This window comes from Pyrus communis, chromosome 1 (genome assembly GCF_041283825.1).
Source record: "Pyrus communis isolate YQ-2024b chromosome 1, ASM4128382v1, whole genome shotgun sequence".
Lineage (NCBI taxonomy): Eukaryota > Viridiplantae > Streptophyta > Magnoliopsida > Rosales > Rosaceae > Pyrus > Pyrus communis.
In genome coordinates this window covers 13,945,654-13,964,664 of record NC_142565.1, presented here as the reverse complement: position 1 = coordinate 13,964,664, position 19,011 = coordinate 13,945,654, and the positions used below count along the sequence as shown (strand labels likewise).

At 38.3% G+C, this 19,011-nt stretch overlaps 1 protein-coding gene across 1 annotated transcript; it reads right to left on the bottom strand.

Annotated features, from left to right (window-relative positions):
* Nucleotides 1–2,611: 2,611 nt before the first annotated feature.
* On the bottom strand, nucleotides 2,612–3,019 carry LOC137719858 (uncharacterized). Its single transcript, XM_068458858.1, has one exon. The coding sequence runs from the start codon at nucleotides 3,017–3,019 to the stop codon at nucleotides 2,612–2,614; it is 408 nt and encodes a 135-aa protein (XP_068314959.1).
* Between the last annotated feature and the right edge of the window lie 15,992 nt (nucleotides 3,020–19,011).

The window sequence follows — 19,011 nt, the reverse complement described above, 5'->3', positions numbered from 1 at the left end:
TGCGAATTCTTTCATGGGCAGGGATCTTACACTTAGTGTCTCTTCTAGTTAGAGACATGGGCTCCCGCGAAATTGAATCCTTCAGTCGGCTAAGTCTTTTTAGGAAAAAGTCTATTTGGCCAATTCTAGGAGCAGTCCGACACAAGTAGTATATGCATTTAAGGGGACTGAGTAGTCGAACAACCCATCCACGTCTGGATCCAGACCAGTTTACTCTCTCGCGCTAGAGAGCAGACCCAGATGGGTGTTAAGGAATTAGTTTACCTTCTCGCACTGGAGAGAATTCTATATGGGTGTCGGGAATTAGTTTAGCCTCTCTCACTGAAGAGCATGGAAGAGTATACCCAGATAAGTGTAAAGGAATTAGTTTACCCTATCGCACTGAAGTGCATAGGTTGATGTGGTGGGGAGCCTCAATACAAGTTTGGCACGGCTAGGAGCCGTAGAGTTGAGGTCGACTAGGGTCTTGTTACGCGGGGCAGAAGGTAGTGCTCAATTGCCAGTATTGGGCCATTCTAGGAATCATCCAAGTAATGAAGACTGGGCATGTTTTTGATCCCTAGTAATTGCACTAAAGAGCATGGGTTGATGTGGCGGGGAGCCTCGATACAAGTTTGGCACTGCTAGGAGCTGCAAAGTTGAGGTCGACTAGGGTCTTGTTACGCGAGGCAGACGGCAGTGCTCAATTGCCAGTATTAGGCCATTCTAGGAATCGTCCAGGTAATGAAGACTAGGCATGTTTTTTATCCCTAGTAATTGGAGGAAATCTCCTGCAGATTAAGTTGATGCATCATTCTAGTGCTCATTTATCCCTCCATCATGGCTTTGGGCTAAGTTGTTGCGTTCGTTAGAATGTCTACCAATGTCTGCGCCTTTAACATTGTGCATCTGGATTATGCGAAATATCGAGTCATGATGATGATTGCGTACGTCCGAATGTACGGCTTAAGCTTCCAGGTTGCAACAACTAGTGCCAAAATCAAAGTTTTGATTTTCGAGTATATGGTTTTCTCATTGAGAAGAGTTTTTGAACTGTGAAATACAAGTGGTCAGGCCCCCAACTCTTCTCATATGAGGGTATAGCTCATTGCTGGTATAAATACTGCCATATAGATACATAGGTCCTCCGCTGCTTCTGGCTTGGATAGTAGGGGAAATGATGTCAGGTACTTCTTCAAGTTCGATAATGCTTTCTCGCACTTCGTCATTCCATTTGTCTCGTTATGTGTCATGATAGCCTTGAAAAAAGCTTGCACTGATCGGTAGGTTGCAAAAAAAATTGGTTAAGTGCAGTTGCTTGTTAGGTCAGACATTGGATCTCCTTCAGAGTAGTGGGGGACTTCATATCCAAGATCGCGCACATCTTCTTTGGCTATGCATTTTGCATGGTCTGACCGCCGCTTAAGGTTAAGGGACATGTGTTCGGCGTCTTTTTCAGGTTTTCATCCTGATTTATCTACCAGGGCATTGTTAACCTTGACATCTTCTTGAACCCTTTTACTGCGATTGTTATTTAGTGGAGGTAGAATCGTCTTTCTACACTTTAGTTGCTACTGCTAGGGCAAAAGATTTCTTCTTCGACTCCTGGAAAACTTGTACATTGCATCACCGAGATATGGCCAAGTCACCTTTAATCTCTCCGACTGCTTCTCGCGGGATGCAAAATCGGATCTTCTGATACTCGATCGAGGTCACAACTCCAATCTTCACTAACCAAGGTCGACCAAATATTCCGTTACAGGGTGATAGGTCACTAATAATCATGAAGATCTATGATGAGATAATTGGAGGGCTGTTTTTGTCAAGTGTGATTGTGCCAATGGCAATTGAGGTAAGTCCGTTGAATTCAGTCAAGACCTCTACTTTACATTTGATCGTGCTTTCCAGGTCTACCTTCTGGATGAGTAACAATTGTAGGATATTGACTGAGTTGCTGTTGTCCACCATAATTCTATATACGATGGCATGGGCTAGTTAAGCAGAAATCACCAAGGCATCGTCGTGGGGAAAGTTTACTCCCTCAGCGTCCTACTTAGTGAAGCCGACGATTAGTCTAGGTACATCATATATGGCTTGAATCTGAAAAACTGATATCGTCTGCTGGATCTTCCTATTCTTGGGACTATTGGTGACCCCTAAATGCTCGAATTCGGCAAAGATGTCGTTGATTCGGATCGTTTTGGCTGGGGGTTCTGCATTAGCGTTTGCTTTTCGCCTTGGTCAGGCAGTTGGCTTGTCAACATACTAGTCGCACTTACCTTCCTTCGCGAGATTCTTAAGGTACCTCATCCATGTGATGCAGTCACTGGTTACATGCCCCAGACCTCTATGGAATGCACAGTACTTTGTCTGGTCCATCTTGGAGGTACCTCCCATCATGGGTTGCGGCATCTTGAACCACGGCTTATCCTTAAGGTCAAGAATGATCTGGTTGATCGAGACTAGGAACTTGGTGTACGTCTTGGGATCTGAGCTTCCATTCGCCCAAGATTGATCCCTGCATCTACTTCCTGGCTTGTTTTTGTCATTGAGCGGTTTATCGCTCACCTTCTTCTAAGTTTGCTCAACATCTTTGCACAGCTGCTCAGACGGCTTTTGGAAGCGCTTGGCTTCATCCTATATGGAATGTTTTTGTGCCAAAGTATAAGAATCTGCCAGGGTTAAGTTCTAGCCTATGATCAGCTCTCCGAAAAGTGGGTGATCTACTGGGAGCCTCTTTACAGAAGGCTGAGCTTACAATGCTATCATCGCATCTGATGATTTTTTCCTTCTCTACTTTGAACCTCTTGATGTACATGCAAAATGACTCATTCAGTTCCTTCTTCATGTTGAAGAGGTGGTCAGACTTCTTCTTGATCGAGTTGTAGGACGAATATTCCTTAGTGAAAACCAAGGAAAGTTCGCTGAAGTTCCGAATTGAGCATGGCGGCAGGGTATGGAACCAACCTTGGGTCTCGCGTTGGAGCGTCGTGGTAAAGATCTTGCACATGAGAGCGTCATTGTTGCCGTAGAGGGTCATGGCGCTTCGGTAGTGCATCAGGTGTTTGTTCGGATTTTCATCTCCTTTGAACAAGGTGAAATATGGCAAGCTAAACTTCTATGATGGCTCCGCCTGCTCAATCTCGTCTGTAAACAGTGCCCTGTTCATGTTGGCCACGTCTCTAAGAAAGGCATCGTCAGTAATCTCAATGTGCTGGAATCCACACAGTTGCTTTGCTATGAGCTTTTGTACTTCCTCTTGGACTGCCCCCGATATTAACTTGTTGGTCCATGTTGCTCTTCAGCATGTCATGTTCGTCTGTGCAGCCATCGCGGTGCACATGGTTCATTCTGTGATGCTTACCTTCACGCTTGGTTGGGGCTGCAAGTGGAACTTGAGCTAAACTGCTCTCGTGCTCCCTTTGGTCCATCATATGGCTATCTACGGTGCCTCGCAAGAGGATCTTCTTGGAATGTCCTAAGTGCTTATAGGAGTGTGGACCCAACCTCAAATACGCACTGACTCGTGAGCCGAGTTGAGAATAAACATTTCTCTATGTACTAAGGCGGGAGAAAATGTTTTCCTGACAGCTTAAATAAGAGTGCACACTACCCGAACACATGGTTTGTAACGAGCTGAACGGCTCTTTGCCGAGATGTCGCTAGAATAAGTCACGTTATTCTGTCCTTATTCTACTTTGGGACACCTCATCTGGGCACGTGCTGTGTCTCGATGCGCTCAAGAAGTTGGTTCACCAAGGTGGTCTGCAGTGTAAGGGCACTTATCAAATTGGCGACCTTGTGGGGCAGGTGGTGCTTGCCATATGGATTAGAAAAGTCTGGATAATGGGCATCTCCATGTGTAGTGGACTGTATATACAAAGCTTAAGCCCAGAGCAGGCATTCTTGCATAAAAGTGGGGTGAAATAACCCTGGGTCGATCATGGGACCGATCGTCGAAATTTGGATTGCCGGAAGTAGCCTCAGATTGGATTGAGCAGAGGGCCGAGTTGTTAAAACAGGTTGTGGGGTAGGCCAACCCAGCTGGGTGGTTATAGCGTGCGTGGGTGCATGCTGGGGTTAATCGTGGACTGGCTGATGTTGGGCCTACGTTATGCATTGGGACGCTACTTGCTCATCTCGAGCTTGGGCTCGGTTTGTAGTGGGTTGGGCTCGACTGACAGCAAGCTGGGCCTGAGTCGCCTACCTGTGGGTTGCTCCTGCTGGCTGGGCCAGCTATGTTGGGTTCCCGTGGGCCTGGGCTTGCTAGATGGTAGCTACGGCTGCTGTAGTGGGCTTGGCCTCATGCCCTGGGCCTGTTGTGGGCCTCCTGGCCTTGGGCCATGGGCTCCTGTGCAGCACAGTGGGTTGCTGTAGCATACGTTTAGGCTCTGGCTTGGGCTGTTGCGGCTGCGGTAATCATTGTCGTGGGCTGCGATAGTGGTGTGGCTTCGCGACGATGAGGCTCCTCCTGTCATCGCATTAAGTCTTGAGGATCGCCATCTCGGGGCTATGTCATCGTCTCCACTTACCAGTCTGAATCCTTGTACGTACGGGGTTCCATTCGTAATGGTTTCTGAATTTCCTACCATTGTATCCCTTTCTCTAGGAATTGATCAAGAAACTTTTCTAGGAAAAATTAATTGATACAACATGTGAGAAATTCAACGTAACCGAAAATTCAAGAAACCAAATGCAAGAGGCTTCTTCGAGTATTTAAATTGGCTCTCAATGAAAGCACCAATTTGTTGATGCAAATTTCCACCGTCTCTTGCTTTGACGAAAATGCACCTACAAAACAATCAACACCTTTGATCAAGGACCTAAGCCTCACACGCCCACAAGGTGGGGGGGTGGTTAGGCCAATGGATCTCCGATGCTTAAGTTAGTTTCTTTGAGAACAGTAAAGATTTTAAGGCTTTTTAGGGTAGCAAAAGCTTACCGAAATTTGGTATAATAAGGGGTATATATAGGGGAGTGGCTGGCCATGGTGTTAGGGTTTTACCCTACCCATGGCGGCATCCTATTGGCCAAGGTTTTATGGAGAAATATTCTTAAGATATTAAATAGGAAATAATATCTTGAGATAATAGAGTAATTATCCCTAATTGATTTAAATAGGGATTATTTACTTGAATGAAGTCAATCTTCAATTGGGAATGTATTAAAGATAGGATTTGGGTAATTAATCCTTATCTTTAATGCTTTGATTTTTCCTTACCATGGGCAGGTGAGCTATGGGCATTCGTATTCAGCTATTAGAACCTTCAGGGGTGTGAGTTGCTCGTGTATCTGAGGAGTATGCCCATTTAATGAGGGCAGTCTTGTCTTTCTTGAGTAAAAGTCCATGTGTCGTCTCTAGAATTTTTGGAATTATTTTAGGGTCCATAGTCTTCTTTCCCAAATGGATGGAAAGCTGCAATTTTCCCCAAATCAAAATAGAACCCATTTACAAAATATGAAATTGAACCCTTAAAATCAAATGAAATCGCATGAATAATTAGAAAGATTGGAAATCGGAAGGGAGAGGAATGGTGCGTGCCTTTGGAGTTACAATTGTTAACAATTAAGAGAAAATGAGAAAGAGAGAGAGAGAGAGAGATTGCAAGAGAGAAAATGGGAGAGAAAGGAAGAGAGCCAAGATGCGGCAACTGTAGGTGATATGTGTCACATCCCGTCTTAAACTTTATTTTATTTTATCCTCCGATTATAAAATTATGAAAATGCCCTTAATAGGTTAACAAAAAATCCTACGTGTACATCTGAGTTCTTTTCACCTTTAATTATTTTCTCGTCTTATTTAAATATTACTTGTCCTTACGAACATGTGAGTGTGAACGAGAAGTAAATCGGACATACATCGAATGTTTTACACACATTTCACGTAGATGGGCAAAATGGTATGCACCATAGAGACTATGGTACTATTGGTTTACTTGTTGGCCTTGTTCAACAAGTGAGCAAGACTAGCCCATTTATCAGAGAAGTGTTAACATGCAGGCTAGCCGAGGCAACCAGGGCCAAGGGAATCAGAATTGAGGAAGCAGAGGAACAGGCGGTGCAGGAGGACAACAAATTCATGATTGTGTCAACAATATCAACCACCAGGATGCTCAGAACATTTCTCACTTGACCATTGGTACGTTAAACACCTTGGTCCTTTGCTGGAGTTTTCATTGATCCAGGTGCCACCTATTCTGTCATATAATCTTTGTTTGCTCAAATGGCTCAACTACGAGGTACAGTTGTCAACTACAATATGGGAACTGCAATGCCACGAGGCAAAATCTGTTACGTTTAGTAGCAATACAGAGGATGCCCCGTTCTCATTGCTAATCAGATGATGCCAATCTCATTCTGTTGGATATTGTGGACTTCGACATGATCTCAAGGATGGATTGACTGCATCAAAATCATGCCTTGGTAGACTGTCGACAAAGAGTGGTCACTTTCCGATGACCAGGCATGATGTAGTCACATAGGCAAACATAGGAAACTCAAGCACGAATTAATCTCCGTCATAAAGACAAAACTAATGCTGAGAAAAGGTTGTGAAGGCTTCTTAGGTCATGTCGTAGTGGAAGAAGGCAATCCGGTATGACTTGAAGATGTGCATGTATTCAACCAAATGTTTTTCCGAAGATTTACCTATGATAGCCCCAAATCGAGAAGTGGAATTCACCATCGACCTACTTCTTGGTATCTCTCTTGCACGAATTAATCGCCTTTTGTCTGTCTTAGCTTTTTGTGTACGGCTCTCTTTCCTTGTATGTTTTCTCTGGGCCGGGCTCTCTTTTAATGATAAGCAGCTATATTCGGACCAAAAAAATGGATTTTAATTAATTATCTTCCATTTTAAGTTAGTTGAAACCTGTTTTGGATCAGACAATTAAAATCGTTCATTCATTCATTCTATTTATATACAAAACTCCACAGTCTTTGCTCCTAAAATCTAAACCTCCTCAGTGTGTAATAAACGTATATCAAGACTAGGTATGTTATGGAAATGTTCTTTTAAGGGATTAGTTACATGTTAGTTATCATATACATATAATATCAGTTTAAAATTTTCACAAGATGATGAACTTTTAGTTAAATTTATATTATGAACTAACAATTTAATAAACTTAGGTTCAACATAACTCATCACAATCGTCACCAATATCACCGATATTATCACAACTTTAATAACATATTATTAGACGTAGAGTTTTATTACAAAAGATTGGCCAGTGACCATAGAAGTGAACATCTCACACTTCATTTCTTTTGGTCAATAAAATGTCTTCTTATAGTGTTTTTGAACTAAATGATCACGAACACGTGTCATACTATCATGCAATAGAACAAACTGTTATTATCATTGTTTATACTAAATGTTGGATTAACTTAATTATGTGGGATAGCAAATTACATAAACACACGATCTATTGTGGTTCATCTGAATTTGGATTACGTCCACACTGAAGTTGTTTTTTTGTTTTCCATGTATAAAATGAGGAGGATGGCATTGGCAGAGCTACACTCACAGCTAAGGTGTGATGTAGCCTAGGTAAGTTTTTTGCGTATTTCTACTATATTAGGTTATTGGCATATCAATTCGGTTACTGCAGCCTATTGCCATCATATAGAGCCCATTCAATTCCACTATTATCATATGTATGTAGTGCATCATAAGTAATAAATAATATTTTAACCAACTTGATATATCTATTTTCTTTTTAAAAAAAATTAGAGTGCTGGTTTTTTTTTACACCTTTTTGTGGATTAATAGAGGGCCAAAATGAAACTTTAACCATAATTCAACAAATTATACACCAAATAATTTGATTGTATCAGAAAAGTCAGAGATTCAGATGTCGCCATGAAATGGAGTTCAAGTGAGCATGGGACAAACCCAAAAACCCAAAGTGATGAATGTGAAACCCTAACTTCAAAGAAATCTAAGTATAATTTGGTCTTAGATCATGTGTAAAGTAGGCACCATTCTGATCACTGTCAGAAAATGTGTTAGAACCTTTATAAAATAAACTTGAGCACATGCACGGTAAACAAAATTTGTATTAGACTCCCACCCAGGCAACGTGGAAGTCGAATATCATATTTCAGAAGTACTCCACCAAATCGGCGCCTTATTAAAATAAATTATTTACATGATTGAAATATAAAGTGGTACATTATATGTTAAAATATAAGTAGACACAGTATTAGTGTATTTCACTTTATAATATAATTAAATGTTAAATTAGTAAGTCGATAGGTTTGAACCAACATCGTAGTACAAGAATAGCATTCATTTTCACTTTTATTGTAGAGAATTACTTTGTTTAAAAACTATCTATTATTAAACTGAGAAGAGAATGAATAAAGTAATGGGAAAAAAAAAAAAAGAGGAGATGTGATTATGTCAGTGAAAATTGAAAAAGAGAATTTTAACATTTAAGGCATGATTATGTTAAGTTAATAGAAGCTTGTCGGGGTTAGGAGACAGAGGGAATGCACGTGCGTCACCGAAATCACCGAGATATATTTCGAACGCAAAGATGCCGTGCACGTGCTTTTCCTGGTCAAAGGTCAAAAGTAGTGATTACCCGAGTTTATCAAGGATCTTTAGTTTTTAATAAAGAAGGGACGGGAAAGAACCCTGGCTAAGATAAGAACGATGATGATCATCATCACCATTCAACTCAATTATTTGCGACATGATACAGTTCAAGTGGATGATATTGTTCAAGTGTTCTTTTGTATAGTTCTTTTCTAGATATGATCTTCAAAATCTCAGATTTTCTTAATTTATTTTTTTAATAAATTGGCATTGATATTTTTAAAATCTCACTTTATTTTAAACTTATAATTAAAAAGAAAATTACACTTGTAAGAAGTACAAAGTGAGATTTTTAGAATAATAATAATAATTCATTTTCTTTATTATTTTACTTAATTCTTAGGCTAGAAAAAAAGAGGATCTGTGACAAGAAATTCACATTGGCAACTTTGGTATTTAAGTGTTCACTACTTTCAAACCACGTCTTCATGTTATTCCAACTTAATCACATAGACCTAAATTCTAGATGGTACAACCGCTACAAGGTGACCCAGTGGTTCGTGACGAATTCAAACTCGTATTTTATACGGCACGTCTTAAGTTTGATTTCTGGTACTGGTAAATCACACGATGGTGCCCAGAAAGAGTCTGTAATACCTTTGTGAGTCTTCCTGACCCCTAGAATGATGAACTGTCGTGGCAAAGCTACTAACTAATCCTTTTTTTTAAATAATAATAATAATAATAATAATAATATTCTAGATAGTACGTACCTTAACAAATTTGTGGAGTATCATGTCGAGCCAATACACATTAACAACATTAGTGTTTTAGATATCACATTGTTCATCAATTAAATTGCCTAAACGATTTCTGAGTAGCATACATTTTTACACAATAGACATGAATGAGAACGGAGAAAGTGGAAGAGGATTTGGCAGAGGAGTTAAGAATTGTACGTATATGCTATCTGTGAATCTTTGATTTATCTGCTAGTCACACTGCCACGTATGTTTACGTGGCTCAATACTCAGGGTTGAGATGGAGGGTATAGGAAATCGCATGGTTTTATTCTACTACAACTACTACCCTTTTTTAAAGGATTTGTATCATTTCCTGAGCAGAGGATCTGAATCCTACTGACCAAGCAATACGAACCGTTAAAATTTATAATAATTGTAATTGTTGAATTTTGATCCAACGGTTCATATAGTTTGGTCAGCAGATTTTGAACCCTCTGCTCAAGAGAGGATTCAAATCCTTTTTTTAATTGCATACAAGGAAACGATAGTGTAAATCGGGTTGGGGAGACGTGTACTTTAAGTGCATGCAAATGTCGCTTGTTTATATATATATATTTAGGGTTTTCACATTCCTTTTGTCTGGTGCAGCACGTGTGATGTAACATGCCGTTTCAAAAGGATGAGCAAGGATATATATATATATATATATAATATGCAAACAAAATTTCAACTTGTTCAGCTGAGGTATGGCCTCGAACCATATTGCTGACTGCTTGTGGGACGAATCAGATCTAATATGTTTTTCTTTTGTTCTCACATATTTTTCGACTAGTTTAATATTGTTAACGAGTCCGAAGTCTGGTTCATTTTTATAATTTTTATATTATTCAGAAATGCAATTTGTTCCACGCATAAAGTCCTCTTTGTTGCTATTTAAAGGCATTGCTTTTTTAGAACAATATTATTCAGAGATATACTTGCTGCTGGATAGGTGACATTTTGTGACCAACCTCCTTAAAAAGGTGGCCAGTCTGAGACACGTCCGTTATTTCGTGGGTGGAGACTTTGAATTAGTTCACTGGAACCAAAAGGTTAACAATAGTTAGCGATAATTTGACTCAGAAATATTACACGTTATGAAAAAGAGAGTGAGCACTTTGGATATGTCAATAAATCATCATGTCATCCCAAACAAGACCCCTTTTGATGTATGAAATTTTTAGCACACATTAGGTAATCATTTTGTTTTAAAGTTTTATTTTTTATTTTTATGGTTGAGGTAGAAGAGAAATGGATTAGAAAAAAAGAGCTCTGCTAAAAAGAAAAACACTTATTGGCAGCATCGTAATAAGTGCAACCATGGACGTGGTGCCAATATTGTATATAAGTTGAAGTTTGGTGCACCATGTTTGGGCTTGAAATCGTAGATCTTGACCGAGAGGTGGTAGTAAGTCTATGAAGGAGGTTGAAAGTCTAATGTATTGTTGATGGTATGGCCGAATCCTAGGCGATGTGGGATTGCATAGAGATCATGATTGGTTTCTGCTATGGCCAAATCCTAAACGAAATAGGATAGGCTAAGGATCATGATGGGTTTCTGATAATATTTGGATTAACTACCCAATGATTAGGATTGGTTTCTGAATAAAACCCGAATTCATAACAAAATACGACCAAGTTATGAGTCCTAGTTCGAGTCAAAGAAGGTGAGACTCGGTTACAATAGAGTTCTGGTGGAAAAAGATCTTCGAAGAGACTGAGGCAATTCTAACTATATCAGGATAATATTTCAAGAAATGAGATGGATGCGACAGTAAGAAACTTTTTCAACCAATGTTTGAAAGGGGGCGCGAGTTTGAGTAAGATACAAACTGGGTCAATTGAAGGGTCATCGACTGTTCATATGCACCTCTTCATGATATTCATCCATATAATCCTCATCCAGGTCACTAGGACACCATAAAAGAGAGAATATGCTACAATGTTTGATACATTCATAGGAATTGTAGATTTAAAATTGTGCTTAATTATGACCTCAACCAAAAGTCATCACCAACACAATTTGGTGTTGAACATGTTAGGCAATATCAGTGTGAGTCTTTGGAAGGGAAGAAGAGAAAAATACTCATTGTTTCAGTATTTATTACGTGTACTGAAGAAGAAAAAAAAAAATTCATTCGAGTAACTTGGTATAGGGAAAAAGTTTGGCTTACAACCATGGGAAATGCAGTATCAAGGTAATATAGACATAAAGGCAATTAATGTGTTGCTTAAGGAAATCTTAACCCAAATTGGCTGCACGACAACCTGGGTCAGCATTCTTAAAATTAGCCATAATAGTGTCTTCTTGGATCCCTAGACTTGACTTAACTAACTGAAGGATTTTGGCCTATGACCTAATCCACGAGAACCCAAGCTTCTTTACCAGAAGAAGCACAAAGTGCACTACGTTCCCTGAACTACTGCCCACTAAGATCCATACAACTACGCACTTTTGCTACAACTAGTTAGAACTCTAACAGCTGCTGACAAGCTACGCAGCCTACAAGTTCCATAAACTCATAAGCGCATAACACCCCCTGGATTACTAACCATGAATTTCCGAACAACTACATACTTTTGGTGTGACCAGTTTGCGACTTTTGTGTTTCACATATCTTTATTATGTTGTGATGCAGGCCACACAGCTCAAAGGATCGGTGACTTAAGGACAAATGAAGTAGCGACACACGGTCAAGGGCAGCAACTCACGATGAACTCAGCTATTTAACACTCCACCAAGCCAAAACTCACGGCCTAGACACGCTTGGTAAGATCGCCTACTTTTATTAAAATTGCGTGAATAGTTCGCAACTCTATGGCTAAACGTTTTGCAAGACACTTCAAACAAGCAAAATTTCAAGAACATTCAAGGCAATTGAATAACGAAGATGGAGCTAAAGCAAAAGAGTAGCTCACAAAATTTCTGGCAATTGATAAAACTAGCACGAAGGCCACCAAAATCTGACACAAGCTAAACAACTTTTGGTTAGCCTACACAACTTGGGAATTTTATACCTTTTGCCCTTTACGGTACGTAGCATAGCAAGTATAGAGGCATTTGTGAAACCAAAAATAATCTGAACAATCTTGAAGCTGACACATGAACTTTTATGAAATGATGAAAGTAGTAAACACTAACAAAATAGTACAATGTCAAAGTAAATATGGGTGGCCTTATTCCTACATATGCAATGACACCAAAACGCACCCAAAAAGCACACGCAAACACCTTCAACTCCTTTGTTCTCCTCAATCCCCTGTTCAATTCTCATCATCCATTTGAGAGAGTTAGAAGCTATATCAAGGCTAGAGAGGAGAGAAAATAATAGTTAGAGTTATCTTTGTATTCTTATTATTTCATATAATGAGAAAAACCACTAGTGTTACCCTGAATACGTAGACATACTTGCTGAACCTTATAAATATTGTGTCTTATTTACTTTATATGTTACTGCGAACATATCGTCGGTTTTACAATAGAACCTCATCAAGTTCTCCTGCCCATGATGAGAAGAAAAATTAAAAATAAAAATTCGTCAAGATTGGAACCTCGGATTTTTGTTACCACGAGAACCATTTGAAATTCAACGTATTTTCTCCAAACTTGGTTTATTTAGGAATGTGTATACTACTTCTCATTTTTGCAAGTAATTACCTACGAAAAAAGGTTGTGATTGCCGCTGAGGATGTATAGAATTAGTTTGCTCAACGGAAATACTGTCATGGCCATGCAAATGGATCCCCACCTCCATATTATATAGAGAAACAATTTACAACTTGCATGGTTGCATATAATTGTCACAATTGAAAGCAGCCAAACAGCGTACATGCATGTCCGAAAACCAAAAGAAAAAGCTAATTTAATTATTGTTTTGTAGGACTCAAGAGTCCAGAAGCAGGCGTCCCTCTTACAATAATGGTCATACATCTTATGCTCCAACAGATTAATGAACGCAGTGAGAGAAGGCGACGTCTCATGCAAAATCAGCGGGGTTTCCCATTTACTTAATTAAGTAAATTTATTTATTATAATAAAATGAAACAAAACGTCAAAACCTACTTTGCTCTACTTTACTGTCTTGCTTGCGCAGGTTTTAGATGGTGGCATCAAAGTCCCAACAAATAGTTCAACTCTACGTGCTACGTAGTTCGTGTGTCGTATTGTATTTTTAATGGTCGAAGTCTTCATGCTCTATGCGTAAATATGTTTAATTCAAATAAACCAGTCCTAAACCCTAGCTTCCTAAGCTAGAAAGAGACAGCAAAGCAAGCTTAGTTAGCTCCTCAGTCAGTCTTCAAGAGCTAAATACAGTCAAACAAGAACAAACCTAATATGAAAAAACTAACTACGTAATTTGGTTAGTTATCGTCCTTTAGTTTAACAATGGTTTTTGTGAAACATTCTCAAACAATATATATATATATATATATATATATATATATATATATATATATGTGCGCGTGTGTGTGTGTTCCATATCTATCGTGGCTTTTATTGCATGACAAGGCAAAGAATTACTAGCAATGCTTGTACATGAGTAATGTTGGTGCCAAAACTCAGATAGCGTTTATGCACGATGTTCAACACGTATTTGTCCCAAGTATTGTTTTCGATCTCAGTGCCATGAGATGGCTCAAGAAAAAAAAAGAATAGACGTGCCACTATTGAAGGATGTCAACAGACAATGTTTGTGTGAGTAAGTGTGAAAGTTACGCGCCAATGACGTCTTAACCAAACAAATGTTCACTGAGTGGGACGCTTATTCTACTATATTCTTTTTGGTTCCTTGAGCAAACAAGGGCTTAAAATTCAGTAATTTCGTGTATACTTGCCTAAAAAGTAAATACAAGCAAAATGAAACTACAATGAGAAATAATATGTAATCATTTCATGGAGTCGAAATTACAAACATTATAAAAGTAAAATCTAGGCCGATGGGCTGGACTACATAACTTGAAATGTTAATTAACTTATTTCAATGTAAAGAAAGCAATAAAACTCTAAGAAATTAAGGCCATGAAGGACAAGATAATGCTAGAGAAGTTCGTGAGATTGTTGGTGTTAGATTGAACTTAGTACAAAACATGAGCCTCAAAAAGGAAATCAGAGTGGTAAGATTGCACATCTACCGAATCATACAGGGTGGCAATTTGGCAGAGTTGTAAAAGTATGTTTGCTTGAATGGAGATTTTGAGATTGTAGCTGAAGAGCTAAGATAGTTTTGTTGAAGAGCAATTGAGTTTGTGTTGAAAAGCAATTAGGTTGATTGAAGAATCACTCAAGGTTTTGTTTAATTGTAGCGATTGAATCTCCAAAATGATCAAGTCAGCAAGATAATATTTTACTTTAGGGTTTAGAAAATTATAATCAATATCATAATACTTTACTTTAGCTCATACAGTACTCCATCAAAAAGAATAATAAAAATTAATTAATTAAAAACATTTTATTAAAGGGAATTGTTATTGGCATTCTAAAAATCACATTCTACACTCCAAACTTTCTATATTTGGAAGAAAAAAAATACACTTGTGAGGAGTGTATAATGAAAATTTTAAAGTACCAATAACACTTCTCTAATTAAAATACACGAAGCGTGATTTGAGTATTTTACCTTGAGTTGCTAACTTACAACGAACCCTACGCCCATAAAATCCTAAAACTATTGCGGTATTGCCACTGCACACAACAAAACCCACTAATTCCTATGGCCATTTTACCAAGAGACAACTAAAAAAAAAAAAAAATACAATTAATCAAAACAAAGTAATTGCAAATAAATAACAGATTTATTGAGATAGATTGACTGACTACATTATAGGTTTTGCTATTTATATAGCACAGTCTCGAGGGACATATGATGATCTACAGACACGTGTACTGCATGCTTTAAACAAAATTTCCAGAATCACTTGGCATAAAGACAAGGATTGTCTGCCCTTCCACTTTTGGTGCTTTCCTGTGCCCTTATGTTTTGTGTGGTTATGGTTAAACCACGTCAACATTTTATATTACTATTCATTTTTGTCTTATTATCTCTATAAAAAAAATAATATAAAATGTTGACGTGGCTTAACCGTGACCACACAAAACAGAAGAGCACGGGAGGGCATCGGAAGTGGAAGTGCAGACAATTCTTGTCCATGGCATAAAAGCTAGGGAGGGGTTTTCCAAAAAAAAAAAAAAAGAAAAAGAAAAAAATGCTGGGGAGGGAGCCTTGTATTAATTTTGTAGTGGAAAACCCCAAATGATCAGGCTTCCTGTTTCCGGTATTCCCAGTCACTGGTCGCGCACTGGATCTGATTTCCAGCCAAAACACAAAAATGCTTTTCTAGCCTTGTTTGCTGCTTTTCACAGCAGAAAAAGGGTGCTTAAATCGGCTATATTTACAGGCTACTGCATTGTTGTTGCTCATTTGACTAATTAAACAGGGGCTGTGAGTCCTATGACTCGTAAAAAGTATTTTCTCCCTGGTTTCGTTTGCTTTTGTTTGTCTTCTTTCTTCCTTAAATGGTAAAAAGAAATCGCAATTCGGTGAAGGAATATTGTCAATCGTCTATAGTAGAACTTGCCCCTAATGCTACACCTGTAATGGAAGGGCGCTAAAGAATAGCAACTTCATTGGCTTGGTTCACAGTTATGCAGCGTTTATATTTAATAATATAATGTTATGTATTAAAAAATTCACATGCATGCAATTAATTTATTAGAATAGGACACATGATGATGGTGAACTTATTCTATATAAATCTTTATAGCGCTAAATAACTTATGTTATATTTTAAAGGGTTTTTACCACAAATGGTCCTTGAAATTGACCTTTACCATCAAGATGGTCCATGAAATTGAAAATTAATCAATGCAGTCCCTGAAAATAGGTGTCGCAAATCAATGTGGTCATTTTGTCACAATTCTGTTAAAATTTTTGTTAAGTGTTAATGTGGCACATAAATGGGTCTCATAAGTCATTTTTTCTCACAAATGGTCCTTGAAATTGACCCGCGATATTAAAATGGTCCCTGAAATTGACATGCGACATCAAAATAGTCCCTGAAATTGAAAATCGATCAATGTAGTCCTACAAGTAAGTGCCCCAAATCAATGTAGACATTTCGTCACAATTCTGACAAAAATTCTGTTATGTGCTGATGTGACACATAAATGAATCATACAAGTCTAATTAAATTAAAAAAAAAAGGGTTTTTATCACAATCATCCCTAAAATTTGCCCCCACCATCAAGATGGTCCCTGAAATTGAAAATCAATCAATGTAGTCCCTAAAAATAGATGTCGCAAATCAATGTGGTATTTCCATCAGTTTTCTGTTAAAATTTTCTTTAAGTGCTGATGTGGTACATAAATGAGCCCCATAAGATTTACGGGTTTTTATCACAAACGGTCCCTAAAATTGACTCACACCATCAAGATAATTCTTGAAATTGACCCACACCATCAAGATGGTCCCTAAATTGAAAATCGATGAATGTAGTCCTCGAAAATAGGTGTCGTAAATTAATATGATCATTCTGCCACAATTCTGTAAAAAAATTTTGTTATGTGGGTTTAATAATTAATTAAAAAAGTTGTCTAAATAATTTTTGCACAAAAGAATTTTTTTTCTTATAGTAGGACCTACTCCGAATGGAGATCCCTTTCATAAATTCTCAAAGGCACAAGGCTTAACCAAGGCCTAAAAGGGGGTTTGGAAATAGTTTTCAACCAACAATAGACGCACCTCGGTTATAATCTCATTATCTCAAGGTAGACCTAGCCGTTCTTTGAGTCACCAGACCATTAGGGAAGTGCCGAACAAGCTCTCCAAGATTAAGGTTGTGAGGATGTTGATCGCTAAATGTTAATGGTGATGTCCCAGAAGTCGTTGCCAATCAGCCAAGCCGTCACCAAAGGTGATATGAATCCATGTTCAACTCGATGAATGGTGTTGAAGTGTGTAAATATAGGTGTCTTGAGATTTTTTTTAGAGAATAGACAGAAGTAGAGGAATGTGTACTGGAGGACTGGATTTTTGGTTTCACAACTTTTTATTAACTGTTAAATTATTAAACCTATTTGTAATTTTTTTTCAATTTAATTAGACTTGTGTGATCCATTTATGTGTCATATTAGCACATAACAGAATTTTTGATAGAACTGTGACGAAAGGACTACATTGATTTGGGGCACTCACATACGGGACTACATTGATCGATTTTCAATTTCAGGGACCATTTTTATGTCGCAAGTCAATTTTAGGGATCATTTTGATGTTGCAGGTCAATTTCAAGGAGCATTTGTGAGAAAAAAGAAGACCTATGGGACCTCTTTATGTGCCACATCAGCACTTAGAGGAATTTTTAACAGAATTGTGACGAGACGACCACATTGATTTGCGACACCTATTTTCATGGACTACTTTGATTGATTTTCAATTTCAGGGACCATCTTAATGGTGAGGGTCAATTTTAGGGACCAATTGTGATAAAAAGCTTTAAAAAAATTACAAATAGGTTTAATAATTTAATAATTAATAAAAAGTTGTGAAACCAAAAACCCAGTCCTCCCGTCCACATTCCTTTACCTCTGCCTATTCTCTAAAAAAATCTCAATACACCCATCTTTACACACTTTGACACCCTTCATCGAATTGAACCTGGATCCATATCACCTTTGGTAACAGCTTGGCTAATTGGCAACGACTTCTGGAACATCACCATTAACATTTAGGCGATCAACAATTTCACAACCTTAATCTTGGAGAGTTTGTTCGGCGCTTCCCTGGTGGTCTGGTGACTCAAAGAACGACGAGGTCTGCCTTGAGATAATGAGGTTATAACCGAGGTACATCTATTGTTGGTTGAAAACTATTTCCAACCCCTTCTTAGGCCTTGGTTAAGCCTTGTGCCTTTAAGAATTTATGGAAGGGATCTCTCTTCCGAGTAGATCCTACTATAACAAAAAATTCTCTTGTGCAAAAAGGTATTTAGACAACTTTTTTAATTAATTATTAAACCCACATAACAAATTTTTTTACATAATTATGGCGGAAATATTATATTGATTTGCGACGCCTATTTTCAAGGACTACATTCATCGATTTTCGATTTTAGGGATTATCTTGATGGTGTAGGTCAATTTCAATGACCATCTTGATGGTGTGAGTCAATTTTAGGGACCATTTATGATAAAAACTCGTAAATCTTGTGTGGCCTATTTATGTGTCACATCAACACTTAACGAAATGTTTCACAGAATTGCGACAGAAGGGCCACAGTGATTTGCGACACCTATTTTCAGGGACTACATTGATTGATTTTTAATTTCAGGGACCATCTTGATGATAAGGGTAAATTTTGAAGACCATTTGTGATAAAAATCTTATTTTTAATTTGCTTTCCACCACGCTTCTGTAGTTGCACAACATCTCTGTTCGGCCACTCTATCTACCTTGGGTTCTTTGTAATCCTTTCTTCGTCCTTAAGCTGGCTTTAATACCAATTATTAAGAACTCATGGATAGAACTTGCCTTGCAAATCAATTTGTAAGGGAAAGTCCAAGAGTTATTAACTCGCTCAGCATATGTTATTTTTCTGATATGGAAGAACTAGGGCCTAAGGCCATCTCCAACCGAAGGGTCCAGAGGGCCATAGGGCCAAAAATAGCCTGAAAACCTTCTTCAACCGAGGGCTATGCCATAGGGCTC

Bases quoted from the DNA above. Each gene is read 5' to 3' on its own strand.
- LOC137719858 (XM_068458858.1), bottom strand. From the start codon at position 3,019: ATGACCCTCTACGGCAACAATGACGCTCTCATGTGCAAGATCTTTACC.